The sequence below is a fragment of the Catharus ustulatus genome, chromosome 10 (genome assembly GCF_009819885.2).
Source record: "Catharus ustulatus isolate bCatUst1 chromosome 10, bCatUst1.pri.v2, whole genome shotgun sequence".
Classification (NCBI taxonomy): Eukaryota; Metazoa; Chordata; class Aves; order Passeriformes; family Turdidae; genus Catharus; species Catharus ustulatus.
In genome coordinates, this window is record NC_046230.1 from 17,451,840 (window position 1) to 17,464,029 (window position 12,190).

General features: G+C 61.3%; 1 protein-coding gene across 1 annotated transcript; it reads right to left on the reverse strand.

Moving 5' to 3' along the window:
* Positions 1–1,661: 1,661 nt before the first annotated feature.
* On the reverse strand, positions 1,662–11,793 carry SLC12A9 (solute carrier family 12 member 9). Its single transcript, XM_033068995.1, has 13 exons — positions 11,578–11,793; positions 9,417–9,551; positions 9,109–9,246; positions 8,599–8,898; positions 8,272–8,379; positions 8,048–8,159; positions 7,795–7,952; positions 7,463–7,545; positions 7,021–7,145; positions 5,521–5,713; positions 5,182–5,356; positions 4,290–4,436; positions 1,662–3,842 (listed from the first exon to the last, which is right to left on the reverse strand). Exons 1-13 carry the CDS (start codon positions 11,759–11,761, stop codon positions 3,007–3,009), a joined length of 2,694 nt encoding a protein of 897 aa, XP_032924886.1. The 5' UTR covers positions 11,762–11,793; the 3' UTR covers positions 1,662–3,006.
* Between the last annotated feature and the right edge of the window lie 397 nt (positions 11,794–12,190).

A 12,190-nucleotide genomic window follows, 5' to 3' on the forward strand; every position in this document is an offset into this window, starting at 1 on the left:
CCCACAGCCGGGTACACCCACCCATTACCCACAACCCTCACCCATGGATTTACCTTTCCCAAACCCTTCAGTCCCTCCCCCACCCCCCCAAACCCTTCGGTTTCCCCAGCTCCGAACTTGCACCCCATTACTGCCGTGCCCCCAGCCCAGAGCACGGCACTCCCCCAGCAGCCCCCAGCCCACTCCCCCCGGATGCCGCCACGTCTCCCCTCCGCTATTGTCAGAGGGTTGCCTCTGCCTCTGTCTGCGAAATTAATTCGGAGGTGGAGAGGGAGAATTATGTAAAGTGTGGTTATTCTGGAGCGGCGGGGGAAGCGCGGCTGATGGCAAAGTGCCTTTTTGTGTGTTTAATATGCATTTTTTTCCAGCGGTGCATTTTCAGGCGGGTAATTTGCTGTCTTTTCAGACCCCGATCAGTATCATTTCTCCGGCAATGACAGCTTTTATTTGCACTGAAATGAATGCTGCAAAATTTCCAAGAAATAGCCGAGGCCCTGTTGGCTGCCCACCCCCGCAGGGCCGGGGCATGGGCCCCCACCCCCGCAGCCCCCTGCCCACGGCCCCACTTGGCAGCGGAGTCCTGGGGTTCTGGGCAGATGCGTGTGCCAGTTTGCACACCCCGAGTTCACAAGGGTGTGTGCTCCCCTGGCTCCCCTTTCCTGGAGCCCTGTGTGTACATCAGCCTGTCACACCCAGGGGTGGGTATAGACACCCACACCAACGTGTGTGCACATACAGACACCCCTTGTGCATGTGCACAGACCCCAGCACAGCATTCCCTCCACATGCACATTCTCTCCTAGTTTATGCATACCTCTGCCTGAACATACACACACACACACACACACACCCGTCCTTGTGTGCTAGTGGGTCCCCTCCCCGCTTTGTATCACCCCCCCACCTTGGCGTAGCACCCCTGATCCAGAACATTCAGCTGGCAGGAGGGTTTGGGGGTCCCCCACTCACCCCACTCTACCCCAGCACAGCCCAGTGCTCAGGGAAATCAAGGCACAGAGGGGCAGGCACAGATGGGCGCTCTCTGCACAGCCCATTCCCTCTGGGCACAGACAGCAATGGGTCGGAGTCTGGAGGAGATGCAGGGGTGTGAGCGTGGCAGTTTATCTGCACCTCTGGATGTTGGGAAAGACGAAAAATGCTGTTTGTGTAGGTGTGCAGCGCGTGGGCGTTGCGTGCCAGAGCTGCCTTGCCGGAGCCGTGGTGCGAGCGTGTGGTGCTGCCTTTGCAGCGGCCCTGATGCTGCAGGTACACACGTGGCTGTGCATGTACACACGTGGCTGTGCATGTACTTGCCTGTGTCAGCCCCTGCCCATGCCATGGTGCGTGTGACGGAGTGGCTGCAGCAGTGCCACGGGCACACGTGTCCATGTCCAAGCGTGGGCATCTCTGACTGGGACAGCAGCCCTGGCTGTGCCCAGGCACACGTGGTCCAGGTGTGACACAAATGGTGTCACAGGGTGCCCATGCAAGTGCAATGCTGCACCCCCTTACAATGCTGTGGGAGGCTGCAGGGTCCTGAACCTGGGCTCCCATACATCTCCAGGACCCCAGCTGCAGAGGTGCTGGTGCCTGGCATGGCCAAGGTTAACTCTGCTGGAGCCCATGGGCACAGTGAGGGGAAGCTTTAATTTAATGAAGTGTGAGGCTTTTTATGGGCTTTTAATTACGTGGTGATAATTAACATTATAGGCCTCCGGGTCCCGCTGGTGCCAGGCTGCCCTGTGCCAGCTTCCAACTGTTTGTAAATAAATCCCACGGGATGCGTGGTGCCTACCCCAGGGGATCCAGCTCCTGCAGCAGGAAGCAAAGCCAGCTCCAGCCCCAGCCCCTCCTCCTCACCCAGGGCACACTGCAAAATGTGGGTCTCCACCATATTTCCCTCCAGTTGCACCCAATCACCTGGATTTTTCCAGCCCTCTGCCTGAGCAGAGCTGCCAGCCAGCAGTGCCAGGTTTGGTGAGAGCAGGCACAGGCAGCAGTGCCACACTTGTCACCCTGATGGAGCCCAGCCTGGCCAGGAGCAGCCCCCTGTGCTGGGGCTAATAGGAAGCAATCCATCAGGCAGCACTGGGCACACTGCCCACAACACAGGCACCCGATGGATTTATCGGCCAGCACCCAGGCAATTTCCTGCCCTCCTCTAATCAATAAGGGAGGGCAGGGGGCAAGGCCAGCTTCCCCCCTGCAGGTCATGATGTGTGTGGGGAAATAACCATGCCCCAAGAAACAGCTCAGGAGACCCAGACGTGTGGGTATGGACCACACAAATCATCTCCCCATCTCCTGCCAGGACCAGGGGATCAGCACCCATAGGGGTGGAGGGACTACAGATTAAAGCATCGGGATGGCCCCCATCCAACAGCACTGGGGGTACTGAACAAGATCCAGGGTGCCATACACTGCAGCCATTAGGGCCAGCACCCGGCTGCTTCCCCCACCCACCCAGCCTCACACAGGGAGCCCAGGCCTCCAGGCTCCCCTCCCCCAGCCTTTCCCATTTAATTTTTCCTAATGAAAGGCAGGAGGATGGCGGGGAGCTGGGGCACCAAGGTCGAGGCTGCCTTTAATCAATCCCCGCAGCTGGCTGGGTGCCCGGAGGAGCTGGCGGAGGAGAGGATGGGGGCTGCGGCAGGGGAGGAAGTACAGAGGGGGTTGCAGGGTGAAACTACGGGCTCCCAGCAGCCAGCTGGGGCACCCAGTGCTTTCCCCTCCCCAGGACCCTGCCATGCCCTACCCCAAAGAAAAGGCACCGTGAATGCACCGTGCTGCCTGTCTGGCCCCAGAGCTGTGCTGGGATAATGCCAGGGCAGCTTTAATCCTCTGCAGGAGACATCCCCGAAAATCAAATCCCCTGCCTGCACCACCTCTCCCTGCGGGGTACCCTCTTTGCCCACCAGGATGGAGATACTGGGGCCATCCTCAGGCTCAGGCTGCTGAAGGCACTGGGCAAAGGAATGTGCAGGGAGCCAGGGGGGACCTGGGGGTCACCTAGAGCTGGGTGCTGGTGACAGCACTCACCCCGTGCACCAGCACGGTGGGGCCCAGCCCGCGGGTGAGCAGCTCCAGCTGGTGCAGGTAGAGCGGGTAGAGGCTGGTGTCAGCTGGTGGCCGCGGCAAGTACAGGAAGCGCACGGCTGGCGCGGGGCTCTGCTCCAGGACTAGTTTGTTGGCGGCACACACGTACTCATCTGACACTTGGGTGGTGTTGGTCGGGAAGTTCACAACCCCTTCCTCCTCTTCCTCCTCCTCTGCTGGCCCACCTGGAGGTCTCTGGGAGGTTTGCCAGTGCAGGTGGGTGATGGCATCCCAGGGCACCAGCTGGATCTGGGCCTGGATGCGCAAGTCCTTGAGGAGCTGGCGCAGCTTCTCCTCCTGGGCATGGGGCATGGCGCCTGCCTCCACGCAGAGGAAGAGGCGCAGGCGGGCCCGGCGCCAGGCCCGCGCCATGTTGAGGACACAGGCCATCTGCAGCAGGAACAGGCTGCAGGTGTCGGCGTAGCGGGCGCTGTCGGGCCGCAGCAGGTTGACGGGCCAGACGTGGATGGTGGGTGGGGGGCTGGCGGCCCGCCGCAGCTCCCAGGCCTTGTCCAGGCTCTCCAGCTGCCGGGCCAGCAGGACATTGCGAAGCATCTTCAGGGCGTCAGCCACAATGCCCACGTACTCCCGGGGTGAGAGCAGTTTGGGAGCGGTGGGTGCCCGCAGCGGGGGGAAGCCCAGGGGCACCTCCTCACGGGCATTGGTGAAGGCGGGGTGCCGGGCTAGACCGTCCTGCGGTGCCTCATCGTCGTAGAAACCCAGCACCAGGGTGTTGGGGCGCATCCCGCCTGCCAGAGATCGTGCCAGCCCAGCTGAGCAGAGGCAGAGCGCTCCCCCAGCCCTCCTGACTGCAGGTGTCACCAAGCCACAGCCTGACTTTGGCACTGCTCACCCTGCCAATTTCAGACCCCTCAGGATCACACCTAGATAGCTCCCAGACCTGACTTTGTAGTGCCCACCCAATACCTCTCCCACTTGGCTTTGGGACTGCCCACACTGGGTGCTTCCAAACCCCCTGGCATATTTCATCCAGGTGTTTTCAAGCCCCTCAACACTGCCAACAGTGATGCTTCCAAACCCCAACCTGCCCACAGCACTGCTCACCCCAGATGCCTTCAAGAACAAATCTGGCTCTGACCTCAACCACCCAGGTGCCTCCAAACCCCTTGACACCCCTCAACCCACAGGGACAGCAGGATGGACCCTCACCCATGTCCGCACCAGGCACCACTTACCAAGGCCAGAGGTGAAGAGGAGCTGCCGGACACCGTGCCGCACCGAGGGTGCAAGGGTGAGGCTGACAAAGGCCTTGACATTCAGCTTGTCCACCAAGCTCAGCCACGAGTCCTGCTGGGGCTGCAGCGGGTCCGAGGGCAGCATGTCTGGGTGGGGGGGCAAAACCAGCATCATTGGGACAGATATCCCATACTGGAGCTAACCCTGGTGTCCACCCCTGCTGCAAAACCCTGTGCCCACCCCAGCACCCATGAGATGGAGAGGGGGATGCAGGTGCTTACAGAGAGAAATACAAAATTATACATAAACATATAAAAAAACCCCAGGCAGCCCCATCCCCACTCCCCAGTTTCAGGCCATTAGTCACCACAGCAACAGCAGGGAAGGGGGAACAGAGCCTGAGCATCAGCCATGACATGTGCCAGGGAGAGCACACGTGTGCAAATCAACATACACGAGGGTGCAAACACCCCTAAGGCACCTGGACACACAGCAGCAGGCACGAGGATGGACACAGACACACACTTGTGCAACGCTGTGTCAGGTGTGTGCCCACGTGTGCTGGCTGTGTGCAAGTGCTAACCTGGCTGGCACATACCTCGTGAGCACACCAACATCGACACATGCAGGAGCCCCATGTGCACATGTAGGGATGGACACTTGTGCACATGCTGTGTAAGTGTGTGTGCACAGGAGGCATGGGACAGACTCAGCTCACTGATATCCCCTATACCAGCCAAGTTCAACATGCCGCACATGTGCCCAAAACATGTGCTGACATTCCCCAGCCATCAACTGGGCAGCAGTGTCAAGCGAAGAAGCCCGGGAGTCCCCTGGCAGCACAGCAAAGTGCACAGGCCATTCAGTGCAGGTGACAGTGCAGATCCTCACCCAAGTCCTGCAGCTCCACATGGCCCAGGACATAGAGGCCGCTTTTCTTGAGGTCATTGACAAAGTCGATGAGGCGGGCGCTGCCTCGCGGGTTCTGCACCATCAGCAGCATCTGCGGGCGCCAGAACTTGACGTGGTCCTTGCGCACATCCAGCATCAGCAGATACTTCCGCACCTGGAGCACGGAGGGAAGGAAACAGGTGAGGAACTCTTTTTGTTTCACCAAACCACCCCCTGGGGATGCCAGTCCTGAGTACATCCCGCCCAGGACACAGCTGAGCTGCCAGGGGGACACCAACTTTCTACCCCATAAGGGGACAACAGGAGGACGAGACTTACCTGATGAAAGATGAGGGCCTGGCTGATGTAGCCCCAGGTGCTGCTGGGTGAGAGGTAGTGAAGGGCAAGGAGGAGGAGGAGGAGGAAGCCCAGGCTTGCTGAGGCTGACACAGGGCTGATGAGGAACATCATGACACAGCAGCCTGCGATGCCCAGCAGGCACGTGTGCCAGGTGAAGTATCGGAAAGTGGGCCTGCAGCAGGGAGGAGGACACACCTGCTGTCATGTGGTGCCCATGCTGCCTGTAGGGAGGGCACAGCAAGGGGTGCTGTGCCAAAAAGCCACACCATCCACCCCAGTGATTCTGCTGTGCCAGCCCAGGGCATGTCAGGCACCCCATGCACTGGAGAAGTTATGGAGGGGAGATGGTTTCTCCCAGGACACTGGTCAGGCTATTGCTGCCAGCCCTGGGCAAATAAGGCAATTATGGCCATGGGGATAGCACTGCCCTGGCACACCCAGGTAGTATAGGGCAGCGCTGGCAGCCATGGTGCCTGCTCATTCTGGTGCAGGGAGGTGGAGGCAGGGAGGCGAGAAGCTGTTATTTTCTCTAATTGCTGTTTTTCCTGAAAGGTAATTAAAATCCTTTTCCGCTGTGCTTGATGGAGACCTCAGTGAGGGGAGGGAGGAGGCACCAGATGTGGGGTGGGCGAGGGGCCTGTTGCTACCCATCCCAGCAGGCTCCTCCCAGGCACTGATCCTGCTCCATTCCATGCCAAGTCAAGGAAGCAGCTGGGCAGGGCAGATGGGGGCCAAGCCACAGCCTGGCACAGGCATCAGCTCTGTTTTGGGAATGGGGACACCCAGGCAGTGCCACCCAGCCCTATTTGTGCAACACCTCTGCCCACCTGGGAGACTCTCCCTGCTGTGGAGTCTGCACCCTGCTCTGAGGGCAGTGGGCATCACCCAGGAGGGAGATCAGGCTCCCTCCAGCCAGTCCTTGCACCCCAGATTTGGGCAGCCATACCAGGCCAGCCTCATACCAGAGTACCCTCCACCCCAGGCTCAGGCTGCCTGCCACACATACTTATTCTTCCTGGAAGATACTTTCTCCTCCTCCCACCCAGAATTCCCCTTCCTCCCTCCCCCTTCTCTGTTAGTTTAATTAGCGCTAATGGAAAGTGGGCTCCATCACTGCTTGGCAAACTGCCCGGGGGATGCCGGCCGGGCACAGGCTATAAATTACCTCTGGAAAGCCTAAGGGGAGGGGGCGGGTGGTACCCAGTGGTGCTGGATTTATCTGTACCCACTCAGCAAAGCAGCGCCAGTGCACGAGAACCAGCCCAAGCCAGTGCCATTCCAGGACCTGTCCCCTTCTTCCTCCCCAGGGACAGGGGTGTCTCTGCCCCTCTAATGCCCAGGAGAGAGGGGTTCAGCATCTCTGCCCACCATCTCATCATAAATCGCAGGCACAGGGATGGCAGGGGAATCACAGACAGAAGAATGGAGGGATGTGTGCCTGCCAAGCATCTCAGCACTCTCCCCTGTGCCAGGGGGTACCTGAAGTTGGGGGCTGAGGCCCATTCCAGTGCCAGGCAGGCCAGGTTGACAGTGGCATAAACCAGGAGGAAGAAGATTGTCACGACACTTGCGATGGTGTTGAGCTTCCCAGAAAAGAGCACAACCTGTAGAGAGCACAGGGTGAATGCATACCCTGGGATGGCACATCAGGCATGTGTCCAAGCCATCCCTGTCCACTTGGGGTGTATTTCATGGGTATGATGGGAATCCCTTTCCCTTTTTGTGATTTATCCTTAATTTATGGGATACCTCCCACCTCAGGGAGGGAAGGGCACAACTGCAGCAGGACACGCAGGGTAGAGGAGCTGGAGGAGGAATCCCAAGGGGTAGGGGGATGTGCCAGGCTCCACAACATCCAGCCCAGGTGACAACCAACCTTCACCCAGTGAGGCCAGGAAAGAAGCATTACTGACAAACTCACCTGCACCATCAGCCAGGAGAGGATCACTGCCATCACTGGGTTTCCACTAGCAGATGTCTTCTTGGCCAGTGCCAGTGCCCGGCCTGCAAGGCAGAGCAGGGAGGTTGGGCTGGGACACTCCAGTAGGCAGCCACAGGTCCAGCCACCAGGCAGGAGTCCCATCCCCACCCTGAGTGCTGGGGCGGGGGCAAATTCCAGGGCACGCAGGTGACCCAAACGGGCATACACCAACCCACAAACAATCACCTCCACACCAAGAAGGGAGTTCCCTGGTGTCAGGGACAACCTGCTGAGTGGGCTCCAACGAGTGCCAGTGCACTCTGGGCACTCACCAAAGAGATCATCCCGGGCCAGAGCGTACAGGATGCGGGATGCCCCAATGAGGTTGCTCATGGCTGCAGAGAGAGTGGCAGCATAGATGCCCACAGTGACCAGCGGTGGGAAGATACTGATGTCACGCAAGAAGCCATAGTCTTTCTGCAGGAGGATCCTGGACAGGGACACAGACACACTGGCATCCGTCTCAGCCCAGGCCAGCGTGCCCTGGCACCAGGCACACCCAGGCATGCGAACAGGCGGCCATACCTGTTGCAGGTGGCACACATGAGGAAAGCCAACAGGTTGTAGACGAGGTAGGTGAAGAGCACAGCAGAGATGGTGCCCCGTGGGATGGAGTAGCTCGGGCGCTTCAGGTCCCCTGTGGGCAGGCACAGGCAGCATTAGTTCTCACAGGCACAGCACATTCCTGATCTCTCCCACCCCCAGCTCCTGCTCCCAGTGCCACCCTGCCAGGCACCTCCTGTCCATACCTGACATGTTGGAGCCTGCCATGATGCCAGTGCAGCCGTTGAACATCACTGCAAACACGGAGCTGAAGCTCATCATCTGCCCAGTGGTGTAGTCCACCTGATACCGACCTGCAGGACACACAGGCAGGGGCTGTGACGGGCTGTCCAGGGCGGCACAGCCCCACCACAGGCCCTCTCATCCATGCCCCCAAACACAAACTACAGGAGAAACCACTCCACACCACCTGCTCTGTGCCCACAAGCTGTCCCCACCCTCCAGCAAGCCCCATGTGATGTGGCAGTGCCAGTGGGCATGGTGAGCACAGGGTGAGGGAAGCCTCTCCTCACCACCCAGGTTGTCTCTCAGGGTTTCAAGGGAGAAGCCGGTGAAGACGCCGTTATCAGTCTCACTGCCATTGGCGTTGGGCAGGCGGATGGGCACCTTCAGGGGCCGTGTGGCAAAGAAGCTGACAATGATAGTGCCCAGGACAGCTGCGACGATGAGGAAGATGAGGAAGGTGGCCTTGGCATAGATGGAGGCACCCACGAGGCACACAAGGAGGCAGAGTCCCAGCAGCACAGTGCCGTAGAGCAGCTCGTACCAGTAGCTCTGGGGCAGGACGTGGACACCTGAGCCCGTTTCTTGCCCTGGGCAGTGACAAGTCAGGATCAGCAAGGCTCAGAGGGGACATCACTGGGAGCTGAGAGCTATCAGTGTCATGTCGGGCACGATGGGCACCAACTCCTGGCCAGAGGGCTGGGTGAGCCATGGCTGGCTATGCCGGGCATGGTGCTTGGCATGCCTGGCATAGCACTAAGGCTGGTCACCTGCTGTCCTGTGCCACCAGTGGTACTCACCAGGAGGGATCCCAAAGCTGTCCACCACTGCCTCCACCAGCCCCAGCACATAGAGGGCACTGCCACACACATTGGCCAGAAAAAACATGATCCCGATGCTGCCCCCAAACTCTGGGCCCAAGGCACGGCTGATCATATCTTGCTTGAGTCAAGGGAAGATGTCAGCAGCACAAACCATCATCAGATACTCCCACCCATCTCTCCCAGGCCAAGAGGGTCCCAGCCTCAGCATGGCACCCCAAGGCCACTAGGTAGTCACAGTTTTGTCCCACATGCCCTGTCCCAGCAACACCCACAGCAAAGGATACAGTAGGCTCCTCCAGCATCCAGTGCTCCATTGGTGGCGATGGCACACACAGACAGCACCGTCATGCCAATGATGAAATATGCCACTGCAAACATGGCCAGGGCCTGGTACAACCCAGCATGACCCACCACAAACCCTGCAGAGGATGGGAGAGGCCAGTATGCCCATTAGCTGAGCATGGGCAACCTGCAGGACAGAGTCTCTGGGCACTGCCACCACACAGACCTCACCCCACTGAGGCACGCAACCACTCCCATCCCTGTGCCCACAGCTTCCCCCAGGACCTGCCAGCCCCTCCATTCCAGGGTGAGGATGCTCCCACCTCCTATCCACAGCAGCACACACCAGTTCTCCCTCCCTCCCTCCCTCCCTCAGGCTTATCTCCATCTTCCACCCATGTCTGGACCAGGTGTGCCCAAAAACCAAACAGGGAAAGGGCTCTGCTGCTGGGACCCTCGTGCCCTGCTGCCACTCTTGTTCCCCAGAGTGCGGAGTCAGGAGCTCCCCACAGGGATCTCGTGGCTTCCCGCTCGCCTACAACACAGCAGGAAGTAGAAGCAGTCCGGGTGTCCTGCCAGCCACGGCACCACTCCCAGGAGGGTGGGTGGGTGCTCCCGAAGAGAGGGAGCCCAGAGCCCTGCCCTGCCCGGGGTGACGGGAGCCATCCCAGCTGCCGACACTGCGGGCAGGAAGGGGATGCCCGCGGCTGTGGGCGATGCCCTATCTCAGCCACAAGCCAGGCCACGGATGTGCCCGCGGGACAGGCAAGGGGGGGTGACCGGGGCAGCGGCACCACAAGGAGCCCTTGGGGCGACACGCTGGGTTTGGGGGCACCCGCTGCGGTCCCCAGAGAGCCGCAGGGCATCCGAGTGCCAGATGTAAGGGTGGGTGGGGGTGTTGGTGGAAATAAAAGGATGCCCCAAAAGCACTGTGGGCGTAAGTAGGAGCGGCTGCTAACCCAGGAGATCTGGGGTCGTGTGAGGTGTGAGGCAAGGGGGAAGCTGACAGGGAGAGCCTTGGCCCCCCGGAGTGGGAAAGTTCCTTTTCCTGGCAGGGCTCCTTTCCCTCCACCAGACTCCTGCCCTCCAGCCCCGCGGTGCCCGGGGTAACACAGCCCCGGGCAGGGGGCCAGGCCGGCCACGGAGCCGGCTGTGCTCGGGGGAGCCCGAGCCTGTGTGAAGCAGGGGAGTGGGAAAGGAGTGAATGATAACAGGGGAGCTTGGGGGGTCTCAGACAGGGGAATGGTCTCAAGGCTACCTCCATGGGCCAGCGAGGCCCCCCGGGCACGCAGCCAACTCCCGCCCTAGGCTTTCCGTGGGCGGAAAGCGAAAGAGGAAAAGCTTTTCCCGTTCCCGGACCACGGCAAACATTGCCCGCCCCCGCCTGCCCCGGGCCATGCTGGTGCACCTACCCCCTTCAGGGCCCCCAAAAGGGGTCCAGCTGTCCCAGTGCCAGGGGTCACAGTAACAGACTCATAACCCAAACTGGGGGCAGACTGGGAAACTGCGTGCCCTTTGCACACACACACACAGAGGGGCAGCTCAGTTGTGTCTGCTGGGGTACACCAGGGTTCTGCCCTTGGGACGCTGGGTGGGATGTCGGAGAGAACTGGGGTGCTGCAGCCTGGCACTGGAGGATGCCTGGGAAGCAGCGGGGCTCCAGCAATAGGGACAGGTGGACACGAGGGCACTGGAATCCCGTTAAGGGAAGGCACTGGGAAGACACAGGAGTCCTACTCCAGGAACACCAGGGTTTTGAACTAGGGTCCCTTACGGGGTCCCAAAGGCTGTAACTGGGTTTCTGTCCTGCAGGTTCCCGTCTCTGCGTCCTCAGACCGGAGCCCCCAGCCTAGCGGGGTCAGGTGGGGACACACAGCACTGGGGCCCCAGCCCGGGGCGGAACTGAGCAGGGGAAGGACACGAGGGCCCCACTGTGGCACTGGGGTACGCACTGGAGGGGAGCACTGGCACTGCGGCAGAGACCGGGCTCAGGAGAGGGCACTGGGAGGGCACTGGTGTCCCAGACTGGCTCGGGACTCCAGAGATGGAGGCCCCGGGATTACACGGGGGCCGGGCTGCGGGTACCAAGCAGAGCTGGTGACTCTCGGGGGGCCCCGGGCCGCGGCCGGGAGCGGGGGGTGCCCCGGGGGCGGCGGCACTCACCGAGGCGCAGGAAGAGGACGACGCTGAACATGGAGAGCAGCGTGGGCACCACAACGCCCAAGAATGTGGGCAGCTTGCGGGGGGCGGCGGCGGCGGCCCGGCCGCGCTCCCGGCCCCGCTCCTCCTCGGCCGAGCCGCCGCACAGGCGGTACGTGAGCAGCGCGCTCCGCTCCGAGCTCGCCATGGCCCGGCCCGGCTCGGGCCCCGCCGGCCCAGAAAAGCACCCGCGCCCGCTCCGGGCCCCGTCCCCGGCGGCCCCGCCCGCCGACCCGGTCCCGACCCGCCGGGCCCCGCCCCGCACACGGCCCCGCCCACGATCCTCCGCTCGGACCACGCCCCTTGACCGCGCCCCTCGGATAAGCCCCGCCCCGTTAATAGGCCCCGCCCCGTGTGTGCCCATCAAGGCTCCGCCCACACCCCCCCGCCCTTGTCACCGCTCCTGTCCCAAAATGCTCTCCCATACTGGTCCCCTCCACCGCCCCCCAAACCCCACCCCAACACCCCACAGTGACTTCCCCCCCGCCCGAGTCACTCCACACCCGCAACTCTCGGCCCTTCCGGGGTCTCCCCGCTCTGGTACCCGGTCCCCCCACCAGTCTGGGCCCCCCCACGG

Excerpts from the sequence above, each read along its gene's own strand:
- SLC12A9 (XM_033068995.1), bottom strand. The coding sequence starts at position 11,761 with ATGGCGAGCTCGGAGCGGAGCGCGCTGCTCACGTACCGCCTGTGCGGC. Across the intron at positions 9,247-9,416 it reads GGATGCTGGAGGAGCCTACT|ATATGATCAGCCGTGCCTTG; the intron begins GTATCCTTTGCT and ends GACTCAAGCAAG. Across the intron at positions 5,714-7,020 it reads GCCTCAGCCCCCAACTTCAG|GCCCACTTTCCGATACTTCA; the intron begins GTACCCCCTGGC and ends TCCCTGCTGCAG.